We start from the raw sequence: 15,776 nt of genomic DNA, 5'->3' as shown, positions 1-15,776 counted from the left end.
TGTGTGCGCACACACACACACACACACACAGATTTTAGAATATAGTTAGTTGGTTTTAATGGCCTTCCATGGTTTAAATAGTTTTATAAACATAGGCATTAACTATTTGTTAGAAGTTAAAGAAACCTCAACTATAAAACCATAGTGCAATTTCAATGGTAAAATTTAAGATTCCATTTTCTTCTGTCATCTGTTCAGGTTTTTAAGTCTTCTCAGTCAAATTTTGAGAAATAGTCTTTACTAGATATAAATGTATCTAGACTAAAATCTCCATCTCCAAGTTTACATGTAGTATTTCTTATAGCTTTCCCAACAGCCAGTATAAGAGTAGCTACATCTTTCTTGTGTTTACTAATATTGCACACTTTTGATTGTCCCTCATTTAGAATTGATAGTGGTTTAATATTTTATTGATCTTTTCCAAGAGCTAGCTTTTTGATTTCATTTATTATTTTCTGTTGGTTTTTGGCTTATGTTTAATTTTTCTTTTGTTCTATTGATTTTCTCTGGTTTTCTAGTTTTGTGATTTTTCACGTTTCTAGACCATCTTTCAAAACAGAAATCATTTATGTGTTTAATATGTGTCCTAAGGTTTACAAACATGCCTGGCACATGGCATGCTCTCGAAAAAATATTTGTGAAATTGAATGAATGAATGAATGAATGCATGCGTGAATGGATGCTTTTATAGCAGCATCAAAATAAATCTTGATGGGAACTCTAAGAGAAAAACAATTTCAATAAACATATTTTAGGAGAAAATTTTCGATAGCTTACCCTTTCCAGGGTGAATGTCCTCACTACATATTCAGCAAGTGGTTCCATTTCCACACAGGTTACTTTGAAGTCACCATAAACTTCAGTATCATCAGGCCAATACTTGTAGCATTTAACCTAAATGACAAAAAGGGTATGTAGGTGGGCCTGCATACATTTTAACCAAGATGGTTTAATTCCAGTGGTAGCTCTTTAGGTTACAGTAAAAATATCATAAAAAACTATAAATGAGATAAAAGCATCTATTACACAATAAATAGAAAAGCTTTGTGTAGTCTCATTATAACATAGAAGCCCGATGATGCAATTAGAATCTATATAAACTCAAAGTTTCTTTTATTACTCAGTAAGACATCAAATAATTTCTTAGCTATCAAAGGTTCAATGAGGAACACTCATTTGAAATGCTATGTCTATGAATTTTTAAAACTATGGAATGAGATTCTATTCTAAGTGTGTTATGTTTGGCTACTCAACTTATGTTTAGTGAACAAGAAAAAAAAAATCTTTTTTTCTCTTACCCGGCCAACCTCAACTAAATTTGTAACCATCACAATGCAGGCAGACTGTTCTTGCCAGATCATTCTCCAGAAATCATATACTGTTTCATGAACTGGGCCTTTGAAGAAATTAATTTGAATATTTTGTTATCAGAGAAATTTTGTGATTAGAAGAACTAAGTGGTAAGAATATGCATAAGGTAAAAATCACGGTAAATACAATAAAAAATAATATTGAAGGTCTAACACAGAAATGTCACTGAAATAACTTAAATTCAGCATATATTACCAATTAAATCTACCCACATCATTTGTAAAACAGGGCACATTCAGGGGTTAATGAAGAAACATTCATACATATAAGCATACATCCCACCCTTATATTGTCATCTCCAGACCACAGAAGTGTCTACTGGGCTACACTCTACTCAGGACAAGAAACAAATAAACAAACCAACCTAGAATATTGTTCACCATGAATGATCTTTCTGACTTTAAAGAGTTTACAATTCAACTCAGGTAATCCAAAGATATGTGAAAATACTCAGAAAATTCTCTCTTTCAAAACAGCAGCACTCTTGCTTTACTTTCCTCTTTTAAGAAATAAATGCATGGGCTAGGTTTCTTTTCTGATGGTCAGTGGTCAATCTGGAGAGATATCTGGAAGTGTTTTAGGATGTTCTTATTCCCTAGTGTGCTACTGTAACAAGACTTCTCTGCCTTTTTCTTATTTTCTACACAGAATGAACTTGATGAAGTCCCCCTTAGCCCTTGAGACAAATTTTTTTGTAAAAAATATTTTGGAAGAAGGTCTAACATTTCATTATAACATTTTTGGTCTTGGGCAATACTCCACTCCAGGACCACAAAAAAAAAAAAAAAAAAAAAAAAAAAAAAAGACAACTTATACCAAGTGAGACCTTTCTGGCTTCCCTCAAAAGTAATTCCTGTGTCCAGCACTATTGACTCTGGGACATCAGAATACCAAAACCCAAAGCACAAATCAGCAGCTCCTCTTTTATTTTAATTAAAAAATAAATCAAGTTTCAATTTGTATATGTTTTACACAGATAAAACGAATCCTATTATACAAATGAATAAAGAGCAGTCTCAGAAGATGTGATTTTTTTTTTCCAGTTAAGTCAGATAAAACGGCAAATAAACCACTAGATGGATGAATATGCAAGTTTGGTTGCTCTAAAACATTTAAAAAGGCAATGTTTTACCTTGAGTTGCAATGTAGTGGCTTGGTCTCTGGTAGCCCTAAAATAGGAGAACAAATTGGTTATCATTTTACATCAGTATTAGAAATAAATGAATGAAGGCATAAAAAGATGAAGACAACCACCTGTTAAGATTAAGTTATAGTAAAAAGTCCAGAAATGAGTAGTGAACTCATAGTTCACTTCTCAAACCTAGGTTATCTGAAAGGTAAACATAAAACAAAAATTAAATGTTTTAAGGGCTCAGATTAGAATATGTATTGCGTAATTGAGTTTTGTTTGCTAGGGAATAACCGCGTAGATATTGTTTGGTTTTACTAAAATGTTTATGCCTTCATGTTAATCTTTAGTCATTCATTCCTGGCAAATCGTGTTCAAAAATATTAAATCTCATTGTATCATCCAAAAGTACAACACACTGCATTACAAATGGACAACGACATATTAGAACCATAAAATAATAACAGAACATTCCAATGTTAGAGCTGGACAATGCATGAGTGCATTAAGTCAGAGTCCTGCTGAGATATTTTAGAGAATATTCCCATACTGCAATATGTTCAGGAATCTGCCAAAACTATTTTGTGTGTGCCGATAGTATTAGTTTACACACACATAATTACAGGTACACACACATATATATATAGGGAAGGAAGAGTTTTAAATAAAATGCATCTTATCCTGAACAAAAAATTTAGCGCTTTTTCCTTTTGAGTGTGCCAAGAGCTTTAGGTGGTCAAGCATTTAATGCTAGGTCAATAAAGAAATTATTCCTGATAAGAAATAAGTTGTTAGTTGCTCTCAATTGATTTGAATTCCAGGACATCATGAATATATTGCACGAGCGTTAACGGTATCATAGGGTTAAGCTTCAAATTTGTTTTGTCTTTATCAAAGGGCTTTGGCAAAAGCCCGTGGGACAATTTGTCCACATTTGCTGTGGGCAACTCGATGTGCATACAAACGCATGTAAGCTGAAATCCCCAATCTAATATTTAAGTGGCTGAGCATCATACTGCTGCCAGTTTGGAAGTTTCCTACCTCTTCTTATACCAGATAGTACAATTTTTCATGGAAAGATTTTTCTTCCAAGCTTTATAAACATTTCATCTCCCGATTTTCATGAAAAAATTTACCAATTGCAGAAGAGTTTTACGTATAATAAACTAACGGGAAAGGGAACGTTATAGAGTTGTATAGTCATCGGCCAAAATACACTGGGGTCTTAACAGCACGACTGGGCAACAACACAGTCTCACTTGGAACACGGGTTTACCATACGAAGCATAGAGTAGTAGTATGACAAGGCTCCAGTGTATAGGTCTTGGCAGAGAACCAAGGTTAAACTGAATAGGCAAAGAACGAGTACATATTTGTCAGAAAACTGTTGCATTTTTTTAAAGAGTGGACATTAGCTTAGCCTTCTCTTTTGAGATGTCTGATTAATTTAAAATATTGAGTAAACTCGAGTCAAATGATGACCAGAATTTTCACCAATATACTCAGAGACTATACGTAATAAAATTAATTCAAAGATATCAATGATGACAGTTCACAAAATAACTATAAAGCATGAATTTAATAAATGTGACAGAACTAATTTCCTATTTATGGGAATTAGACAAAGTTGGGGCCTGATTTTCCTATGTTTTATGCAACCATAAATGCATACGACATAGATGCTGCAGTATTTGATCCTTCTACCTTTTGCCTCACAATTAACGCATGTTTTGAACTGATGAATCTCAGCACACTTAGGATTGAATTATTTGAAAATAGCTGAAGTTTCGTCAGTGCTTTAGATGTGCTAGGTATTGTGCTGAATGTTCAACATGCATTGCTTTATTTAATTCTCATAACGATGAGGTTAGAACTATTATTATTATTATCCCCACTGTACATGTAAGGAAATGGAGGCACAGAGGTGAAGCGACAGTCCCAAGGTTCCCGGCATAATTTTGACTAGGGAACATGAATAAAGAGCCTGTCCTTCTTCCATGTAATGCAGTATTATTGTTTCCTCGACAATGTTTTATCTTTGAATTGCTAATCACTTTCCATTAAATCAACAATTTGCACGTAGATAACGTTTGTAACCAAAATGTAACAGTGGAGCATGTGATCAAAACAGCCTTTTTTTTTTTTTTTGGTTTGCACAGTTCGATATATATGTGTGATATGTGTCTTTTACAAATGCAATTTAGTAATGCTTTTGCCTAAGTAATTTTAATACTTTAACAAGCCAATACCACACACCACAAAATAGTCTTCCTACCCATTTTTAACATCAGAAGTCAAATGTAAAAAGTAAAATTTCAGAAACGCTAATACACATCATACTATCCAGCTTCTCACATGTTTGGGGAAAGGGAAGAATAAAAGCCAGAAACAGAAATCATCAACAAATAAAACTCGAGTACAGAATAACTTGTCAAAAGCTAAAAATGGTCCTGTGTTTCTAAACATAGCAAAGGGAAGGAGGTAAAATAGATCTTCACACATGTAAAGGAGTTACGAAAAAATGAACATAGATATACCGTATGAGGCTAATTAGGTGAAGCATGCAGAGGTAACTAGTAGTAAGCATTAGTAATAACTGTAATTAAGAGTAGTTATATTAAATATTTATAATAGGGTGCTGTTATTTACATATAGTGGTACTTACATCCCTGTACAGCCAAATCTACAGCCCAAACCAAAGTCAGGTGTGAAAGAAAGCACAACAACGTCAGTAAGTACTAGGACGTAGAACAAGGAAAAGTGTACAGTTTGTTCTTTATTTTAAAAAGCTAGCAATCACTTTATAGGTAATAACAAGCAAAAAGATTCACATGTATAAGCCAACAAATTGGGCACACCGAACTATAAAAATACTTACATCTATATAGTTGGCATTAATGTAATCGGAAGAAGGATCATCCTCAACAGGTTGCAGAATTACTCTGGAGTGGTCATCTAAAGGTTTTGAACAATAAGATGAACTTATTAAACATTTCCCCTCCGTTCTGAGACAATGACCTCTGCAGACACCGAAAGGAATTCAGTGGTGGCTGAGAGCTTATCCATAATACACTACTATTCAAATCTCCTTAAGGAAACACAAGAACTTTAATGGGCTCATGACTTATTACACTATCCCGTCAATAAAGATTCGGTGGCTAGCATCTTCATAGTGAGGAAGCTTTTCGGGAGCGTGGTAATCAAATGATGAGTCATCATTTGAGTCATTCTAGTCCCGCCTCTTAGACGTGGCTCTAAATGGGGGGGGGGATCTTTCCCTGCTGCATGTTACAGCACACGAGCCACAGAACTGAGAGGAAGTTTCAATCTCTGCTCCTGACATCTTATTTCTCGAGACGTGAGGTTGAATTCTGACGTATTCAGAAGACGTTTTAAAATAATTTAAATTGGGGGCTGAGTGTGGCACTGTTACAAACTAAACGTGTTCCTTTCCTTACCGTTCCTGCGGTTTCATAGGATAACCAATTGGTTTATCCCATGTAGACACCTTGAAGCCTTAATGATGTCCCTGATGACAAATAACAAGGAGCAACAGGAGTCAGGCACTGGCTCCGAGCAAGAAATAAAGGTTCTATGGAAAGAATAACACTCCCACCTTGAATACGCTTGGTAGAAGCGTTGTAGCAATTTATCACTGAAAAGACCTTTCTTTTTCATTATCCTGGTCCTCTCAGCTGTCAGTAACACCTCCACGCATTTATGTGCAAACATAAAATCAAAGAGCACGTTATCTCCACAGGGTGAAGAGTCTGAGTCAATTTAATTAACAAAAATGACGACAACTTCAGAGTCACTGCCAAAGGCCAATGCTGTTTTGATATTATACAGATTACTTTATAAACAGCTGTGCTTTATAAACTCTCTTAAAGTTTAAAACCATATAAGGAGGCCTTGTCGCTTACTACTTAGCTGCTACACACAATATTTACATTCACCAAGAATTGTAGGAGAACTTACATGCGATAATGTTTCCATATCGATTTTTTGCTCTATTTTGATCTTTTTTAGCTACATCCCAAGATGCGGACTGTCCTTCAAAGAAGCTCTGGAAAAAAAAAAAAGTAACAAGAAGACTGAATTTAACTCCTTTTCTTGATTCAGGTTTTATCTGTTCTGAAGACCAAAATAATAAAAGCCACTTTTCTCATGGCAGAAGGGAGTCCTAGAGTAGTAAACAAGTTCTCTTTTCAGATCTCAAAGTTTGTTGGACTCTTGTTCATCTAGGACTGGACTGAGTTCAAAATAAGGACAAGAAACAACTTCAGGGGGAAAAAAAGGAGCTTGAAACGATTTCAAATCTAAGATTGCTACAACTTTGAGAGATGGAAGTAGGGAAAGCATCACAACTTCAAAACTATTTTTAATGAGTATCTTTCCAATGTTTTTACTCTAGCATTTATAACAGGAAAAAAGAAAACCTGTTTTCCCCCATAATTATTCATTAAATCGTGTGCAATACATCACATGGCAGTTTCTTTGAAGATCATGAAAAGGACTGAGTCTCTACAAGGGACCATATGAAAATTAAAAAGAGCCACCATATCCAAGAATCTTGGAACAGATGAATTTGCTGATTGGTTTAATTACCATATGCAGCAATTTAAAATATGCGTATAGATTTCTTTTTGCAGTAAAACTTAAACTTTGCTCAACACAGGAAATGGGGTCTTCAAAGAATCAACGGTCTTTGAAATGAGGTACACAGGAATACACATGAAATGAACAAAAAAAAAACCCATCTTTGGCAGGATATTATAATTCCTTGCACTATTTTGTTGCCAGAGCGTAGTGTTTCCGGTACTTGTCTACAACCGACTCTCAAAACTCCCAGCTAATTTTATTTGCTCCCAAACTCAGGTATACAGGCAATCTGGAAATAAAATAGAGTTCAGAAGATTCCTCGAGAAGTTGAATGCATTTCAGATGGTCTTTCAAAGTCAAGTACTGCTTGGATCCTTTCACTTTCAGTGCATGTACAGGGTGGTACCTACTTGGCTGTGGAGAAACTTCCTTCCGTGCCCGAGGCGGACACCTCTCAGGAAGTGTGCAGAGTGGCGAAGGAACTTTTTCCTTTCTGCTATATTGTGTTTATTGAGATGACAAGTTTAAATCACTCCCTGTGCAGTGTGACTTCTACTTGTATTTTGGATTTAGTAGGAAGGGGAAGTAAGGTTGGAAGAAGACTTTCCCACATCCTTCTTTTGGCTTCTTAGCGTTGTCTGGATTTGCAGTGATCTGTTTTTGTTCTCAGCCACTTCCAACCAGTAAGCCACAGAGAAAACCGAGAGTGACAAGTAGGACATTTAGAACACAGAGATGGACCCCAATTCTCACCAGGGGGTCCACACGCAAGGAGGCAGAGAGGTAGCCCTACTGCTTAAGGCATTCAAATGGTTGAATCTGTAATAGTAACAGTGGGACTCAAAGGATCCTGTTTAATGGATTTTTTCAGTGGGGGAGATATGAGGTCTAACAGAGCAGTTTTTAAATAGCACAATAAAATTCTGGAATCCAAGTTTTAAGAATTCTTCAAGTGAGTTTTGACCCAGAAAGTGTCCCTTTCTTTCAATTTCATCTGCCCCTCCCTTCTTCCCACATACACATTTGAGGATATTCTCATAGACACACGTTTATATATGCGTCTACGGAGTAGACGTCACTCCTTATTATGCTAAAGGGAGGAAAAGACATTAAATCACACTATTTGATTAGAAATAAAATGTAACATGGTTTAGTAACTTTCACCTCATACTCCTCTTTGAACCCGTAGCTGTCTGATGTCTTCATGAGATTAATGTGCTGCAGTAGGTCGGCGACCCTGATGGCTGGGTGCAGCTGTCCCGTCTGGTAAGGGGATTCCGTTCCCTCACAGAGGTAGCGAGGTACATCCAGTAGACGACTGGATTCCGCTGTCGCACTGTGGTTCTCATCTGGCATTTTTCGGATTCCAGAAGATTAAAAGAAAGACAGAGTTACCTTGTTTAATACATATCTATGCAAAGAAAATTATAAGAACTTCAGATTTTTCTGATCACAGGAGGATGAAAAAGAAATCTAGCACAGGTCTAGGGCGGCTTCCCTGTGAGGACAAAGCCTCTGACAGCAGCTCAAGATCTGAGGTCAGTTTACTACATCTAGGTCAGCAAGATACTGGGTGCTGTGAGATGTAGACATCTGATCCACTTTCAGAAGGTGTTAGTGGGAGATTTTGTGGGGTTCTCCTGTTTCTTGCACCTGCAGTCACAGCAGCACAGAGTAGGACCAGAAGATCCGGTTGTCAATTGTTGGAGAGTTTTTTTTTTTTTTTCACTGTCCAGTGACCTGAACAGCCTCCTTCCCCACCATACCCCAACCTCGCTCAGACCCAGTCTAGGCAACCCGTCCCCACAGGGCTGCCACCTGGGGCTTCTGAGCATGGTACATCCCAGACTGGGAAACGCGGGCATCCTGCAGAGTCGTGCCCTGGCCCCACTAAGTCTGCTGGCTGGGTTACACACGCGTTTAGACTCCGTCTGTATGCCCTCGGGTTTATTATGATTTTACCTGTTGATTTTACCATAAATATGTTTTGACTTTTGTGGCCACTGCGTGAAAGCAAGTAGGGTATGTCTCTGGGACAGAATGGGCAGGTAGCGTAGGCAGTTCCTCTGGATCTGATCCATCCAGGCTGAGCTACCCAGCTCCTTCTTTACGTTCCCGTGACCTCCTGTTCTACACCATGTCCTTTCACTTTACTCTGTATTTCAGTCATTTCTTTAGTAATCGATTTCTTTTCACTAAACTCTGAACACTCAGGGCAGAGACAGGGTCATAGTTGTCTTTTTATTCCTAGCGACCGGTGCAAAGCTGTCATTCAATAAATATTTTGGTGAATGAATCAGTTAAGACAAACGGAAGCCCCCACCACCCACATTACAGTGTAGGCCCCACCCCAATTGTATTATGAGCTGAAAATGAAACTTTTAAGTCTCTTTATGTCACAAGGAAGAAATGAACAAGAACATTATACCTATGAAGAATAAATATTATTTTAATGACCACAGCACTAATCATTACAACGAGAAAAAGCATGCTTATATTTACCACATTTAAACTTACCACTTAAAAAAAAAACAAATGTTTTAAGGGGTGTTACTTTGGAAAGCATTATACTGCCATATTCATTAACAGAAGAGAAAGTACACTCTTAGGGAGAACTTTTGTTTTTAATGATAATGCATACTGTAGAGAACGATATTTAATTAACAGTCAAACATATTTCAAGTGCTGATACATTTGCCTGTTCTATCACCAACTCTACAAATAGGAAATGGCAAAAAATGAATTGTTGTCCCCATGATAAACATTCTTTCTTCCTGGAGAAGGAAAAAAAAAAGAACCCCACAATCAGATTTGTGTGCGTCTATAATTTAGTTTGATTGCATTATTTTACTTTCTCTTACTAGGCTGAATGTTTTTTTTGTTTGTTTGTTTGTTTTTTTCCTTTCCTTTCCTTTTCTTTTCTTCTCTTTTCTTTTCTTTTCTCTTGGCACTTATTTTTAAAAATATGACACTGAATCCAAAAACCCCAACTGAACTAATGTCCTTTCGTTGGGTGTTGCCCATGCCTCTACACACAAACATTTGCTAGCAAACACGATTCATGAATACCCTTTACTTCCTATGAGACTACTCTCAACTGATCTATCTTTGCTAAAATATTACAATCAATAGATTGACATAAAGGTTAACATATAAGTTAAACTGAGAAGCCACTGGCTTGGGCACTAGCACAGAATATACAGCTTAGGATGAGAAGCAAAGAGGACGGATAATGTTGGAGAGGCAAAACGCAATCACCCAAGCTGGAATACGGTAGCCCGGGCTTTACGGGGCAGCCCCAGAGCTCATACCATACCTGCTGGAGCAGCAGAATATTTACAATTGTAAAAGGCTCAGTGAGAAACAGAGAATTCACTCATATTCCAAATCTTACATGGTATTGTCCAATATGAAATAGACAATGCTTTCTGTTTTGCATTAAGCTTGAACACATTAATACAATAAGCATTATTCATTAAAGTAATCACAGATGAATTATTAATCTCAATACATTTCCACCTCATTACACCACCTAATAATGTCACTAGCAGTGAGAGTACATGTTCTAATCATTGTCCTTATTACACATTTAAGAATAATAACTTCGAATATTTCCTTGATGGAAAAGTTTTCTAGAATTCTTTGCAATGCACTTACCAGTTATAGGGACTTTAACCCAATGAAGCAGTAAAACACAAAAAAACAAAAATATGAATCAATATGAAAAGTTTCTAAGTGCTTTTAAGATCAGTACGTAGGTATTAATATCAAGCAATATTTGAAGCGACTTCAAAAATTGCTTTACAAATACAAAATCAAATGGATGTACAGCAACTATAAACACTATGATTCCAAGAATGATGAAAAATGCAACAAATTATTTCTGCATCTGATATGACTGATGGGATTTAGTTTTTAAAGAATAATTAAAAAAAAAGCCAGCTTGACTTTCAAAATGAAATAAAATACATAACAATTGCTTATATGAATAGATTTCACAACTATTGTGTTAACTGTAGGCTTCCTTAAACATAAATACCCCTTTTCACAAGGCAAACTATTGCAATAATCTTTTAAACTTTATAGTTTATAAAACTCATCCTTATTATTTCATTTTCTTTTTATAAAACCGGGAAAGCAAAGACTTATATAAGGCACTTTCATGGGTTCATATCATGAGTCCTCAGGAGAACTAAGAGTTGGACCCAATTCAACATTTTCTTAGAATATTACTGTAATGAAACTTGAACACTTAGGTAACTAACTTTTCCTCGGTGAGTTTTTAATATTTTAATTGAATTTTACTTATTAATTTGGTGGTGATAGCATTGTATAGTATTCTGCTCAAAAGAAAATGACATTTTCTGAGGCATTTGGTGCCATTCCAATGATCATGATTCCCGGTTCCTCCCTTACATGACTGAGCTACCCATTGGGATGAATTCCAGATTTTGTCAGGATGTATATTCTTTATATTATAAAATTATAAGTTTAATAATTATTTTAGTAAAAAAAGAGGTATATTTCACTTAACTGAATTAGTTGTATTGTTCCCAAATATTTAAAAAATGTATTTTAAATATTGAACACATGGATAGTAAAAACATGCACAAAATATAAGATAAAGTTTTATGTTCACAGGGAATTTGAATATTTATATTTCATAAGAGAATTGGGAACGTTTAAGATACGTTTGTATGGCAATTTCCATATATCTTTGGTTACATCTTAAATACTAGAAACATGAAGGTAAAACTGATAATAGAACTTGTTAACATATAAGCAAGCGGGTCATGAGTCATTGGTATGTAATTAGTCAAGGAATAGAGTACAAATTGAAATGAAACTCATTCCATTCTTAAATATACAGTTAGATTAAACATTAATTTTACATTTGAAAAGGTCTTATTTATCACTAGCAACACCATTTGTCTTAGATGTTGTACAGTGGCAAACCTTGGCTTATTCTAGATTTCTTGAAGGGTAACACATCACACAAGATGCATGTAGAATGCAAAACCTCACATCAATATTGTAGCAACTTTACCTGCATTTATTAATTCTTTATAAAGACAAATGCAAGCAAATATACACATCCTTAAATATTTACTTGGAAATGTGTTCTTTAGTTGCTATAAACTTAGGGGAATTGTAAAAATATTTCCATCAAGTAGATTTTTATATATAAACTAATTATTCAGGTAGCACTGGCCCCTGAGATGTGTGCATTTGGGTTCATTCTGCTAACCTGCATATATAAATGTTAGTGATATACTAAGGGCCACTGTACTTTTGTTCCAAATCTAACAGAACCAAGAGTTTAAAGATATGTTGCTTTGAAAAAGCATTTTACTAATTTGAAATCCATTAGATCTGACTGGTTTCATGACAGTTGCTCTCTTTGATAAAGATCATGGCTTAATTTTCAAAATCAAGCTGCTTCCTACACTGTAAATCATTACTGTATAGACAAAGCTATAACTCATGCAAGGATGTGTGATCCATGCAAGAAAGAACGGTAAAGAATTAGGGCCTCACCTAACACAGCAGTCGGCACAAGTGGATCATTGGGCACTGCAGGAAAACAGAGCTCATGAAGGAATATATTGCCCTAAAGTTATATTTTACATTTTTCCTTTAAAATAGATTTATGCTTTCTCAAGAACTATATTAAACTTTCTTTGATTATTATAACCTGCAAAGGTAAAATTCTCTTTTTCAGCTTGGGTTATCTCAAAATACCAGGAAAGGTGCATCTATAATTAAAGTTCAGCATTCTGTTCAATTTTAACAGCCAGGAAGATTCATCTTGACATGATAAAGATTATAAAATCGGTGGTGGGGTGGTGGTGGTGGTGGAGACCCATTTAGATCTATCAAGTGCAAAGTACTTAGAGAAGTAATTATCTCATTTTCATTCCAAATAATTTTTTTTCAGTTAACTCGAAGAGATTTAATCCTCTTTCCAAATTCATAAGTGGATATCAATAGTTACACTGCTGAATTCAAGCTTCTTAATAAGGTACTAACATCGGCAATAGGCAGAAAAGTTTGGGGAACAACAATGCTTTCATATCATTTTTGGCTAAGTATTAAATCAGATGGTTAGAGAGATGGTATATCTATATTTTCAGCAAAAATTACTTTCAACTAAAATTATATTTTATGTTTTTCTCTATCATTTATCTTATAGTGAAGTAAAAGTAAAGTAAAGCAAAAAGGCCCTATTAATGATTAAAATTAAATTTCAAAATGACTCATACAGCATTAGAGCTATTAATTTGCTGTAGATATAGATCAAGGGAAATTATGGGCTGCTTTTAGGGCCAGTAATTATTGAAAATTTTCACCAAGCTGAACATTTCAGGAAAAAAAAAAAACACTTTCCCTTTCTATAAAACGCCATAAATGCACACAACCCGCAAATACTTTATTTTCTCCTCACCAAGGCATACATGTTTAACCTGTATAGGAAATAATACTTCTTTTGTTTGCTTTTTTCCTTATATACATGTTTCAAACCAGAGGAAGCAAACCTCTGGAATCTGTGTGGAATGCCTTTGCACATGCACGGCCAAGGATAAACTTGGTTTGCCTTCCTCCCGCCTCAATTTTACGTGAGGGTTTGAAGAAACAGGCAGGGAATTTAACTTAAAATTTAAGTTCCAAAATAAACACCATGCTATAGAACAAAGGATATGAAGTTCACAGGAAATTTGAAGATAAGCAGTAATATTGATTGTGGGGCAATTATTCAAATCACCTGCCATTAAGGAGTACTTCAGCATAAACGTCTCCAAAGCCCTGCCTTTATAGATCAACATTAGGAATTTTTAATGTGGATGAACAGATGGATGGATGGATGGATTGTACGGTTCCCTGCCAATTCCCCAATGCAAGTAAACTTTGGGATTTCACATCAGATGCTAAGAGCATGCAGTCTCTTCTTTCCCCCTGTTAATGTTTTATTACTGAGATTCTCTAGTAGGAGTCTTTAGTAGAATAATTGAATAATTTTACCCATGCCGATACTTCCTAGAAAGAATTACGATGTTAAAGTTCTAAAGGGACTTTATCTTACACAAAAGAAGACTCAAATGGCAAAATAATTATAAATTCTGAAGTGAAACCATTTTATGTGGGTAATCAAGTATTTCAACTTAGAGCAATGATGTGTGATTTGGCCTTAAATAGCATATGAATATCTTTTATGATACAGTAATATAAGTCACACAGTTTGCAGTTAGCCTAAATCCAGTATCGAGACTGAAAACAAGTCTCCCTAAAAATTCCATAGTATCCTCTACACTTTTTCTCTTTCTGGTTGCTTCTTCCATTTCTGTTTTACTTTTTTCTCACTATTCAAAGGTAGTGTGTTGAATTCAAAGTGATTTAAAGGGCTTCAAAACCACTTATTAAAATTTTAATGAAGAACTTACATCTTGGACTGAAATTATGCTGGTCCATGAAGGTGATGGAAAGAGGATCTTCTGCGTGCAGAGTGCTCTGATCAGCATAACTTCGGTCCATAGCATTCACCATGTGAGTCATCTCCTGCCGGGTGTTCCCCATGGCATCTTTGCGTTTTTTAGCAAGCTTGCTGCCAAGGCAAATACAAAAGGGAGACTTAGTGCGAGGCTTGGAGGAGAGACAACACCAGCAGTAAGCAGTGCAGGAAAGCCCAAGGATAAGAATACATATAGATGTGGTTTGGTATCTCTAAGTTTTATCATTTCAGGAATTAGGTTTGATATTCAAACAACATCTGCTGGTAGCTATAAAACTATTTGTCGTATGGATATTTCAACATTTTTAGGCAGTCAACTGAAGCCTTTCACGTCTTGTATCATTAAAACCGTCATAAATTATCACTATGCTTTATTAAAGCAATAAATAAATACTTCCTTAGTACAACTGTTCAAGGAAAATTTAAGCTAAAGCTACATTTTGGCTTTCCTCTTGGGCAATTAATTCTTTTGATCACCTTTGAGAAGTTCTTCTAGGGAATAATACGACTAGTTTTTAAGGTTTATTTTACTAGAGTCACCCAAATAAAATGCACAAAGAAATCCCATTCTTCATTCTCTGTTTTATTATTCAGTAAAAATGCAACATGTGTAGCATTAGCATATTTAGCAGCAAATTTATAACATTAATCCAAACTTAATCTGGAGAGTTATAGAACTTACCACTGCTGGATTTAATGCAAATACACACACATATATATGTATATGGAAAAATTATATACTGTGTAAGAAAAGCACCCTGAGAAGAGTTTGGAAAATACGGTGTTGACATACGCTACAAATGATCATAATCTTGAGTTATAGTCATGGTCAAATCGTAAAAATGTGTTCTAGAACCAAAAGGCAGAGTATTTACTGAAGAAATGCCTTATAAACACAGCAGGGCAAGTGGCTTAGGGGATTTAGAAATTAGAGGACTTTTGAGCTACTCAAATATTGACATCTTTATCTTATGTATCAAGGACGTGAAACACATTCTGGGTCTTTGTGGATGTTACACATAAAACATGCAATGAAAAACTATTAAAGGTATATAAAACATTTACATCACATTAACAAGGCGATTTATATATAATATAAATAAAGGCATTCTAAAAAGCCTGGAGTAGCCAGATTATGTTTATGGCAGCGGTTTATGTTGCCTTGGA

The 15,776-nt window shown here is 35.4% G+C and overlaps 1 protein-coding gene across 15 annotated transcripts in view; it reads right to left on the bottom strand.

Moving 5' to 3' along the window:
• PTPRK (protein tyrosine phosphatase receptor type K) overlaps positions 1-15,776 on the bottom strand; it is a 546,296-nt gene that overhangs the window by 18,988 nt on the left and 511,532 nt on the right. For 5 of the 15 annotated variants that reach the window (XM_072764637.1, XM_072764587.1, XM_072764567.1 and 2 more), the window contains 10 exons: positions 14,542-14,702; positions 12,641-12,676; positions 10,760-10,771; positions 8,267-8,451; positions 6,479-6,566; positions 5,379-5,455; positions 5,166-5,183; positions 2,504-2,540; positions 1,299-1,396; positions 778-894 (listed from right to left, as the gene is read on the bottom strand). In XM_072764637.1, coding sequence (XP_072620738.1) covers positions 778-894; positions 1,299-1,396; positions 2,504-2,540; positions 5,166-5,183; positions 5,379-5,455; positions 6,479-6,566; positions 8,267-8,451; positions 10,760-10,771; positions 12,641-12,676; positions 14,542-14,702 — 829 coding nt within the window. Of the gene's footprint in view, positions 1-777; positions 895-1,298; positions 1,397-2,503; positions 2,541-5,165; positions 5,184-5,378; positions 5,456-6,478; positions 6,567-8,266; positions 8,452-9,705; positions 9,877-10,759; positions 10,772-12,640; positions 12,677-14,541; positions 14,703-15,776 lie in introns of those variants that run through there. The other 10 variants (XM_072764602.1, XM_072764577.1, XM_072764609.1 and 7 more) reach the window with 4 other exon arrangements.

This window comes from Vulpes vulpes, chromosome 1 (assembly GCF_048418805.1).
Source record: "Vulpes vulpes isolate BD-2025 chromosome 1, VulVul3, whole genome shotgun sequence".
NCBI classification, from domain to species: domain Eukaryota; kingdom Metazoa; phylum Chordata; class Mammalia; order Carnivora; family Canidae; genus Vulpes; species Vulpes vulpes.
This window is presented reverse-complemented; position numbering and strand designations above follow the sequence as displayed.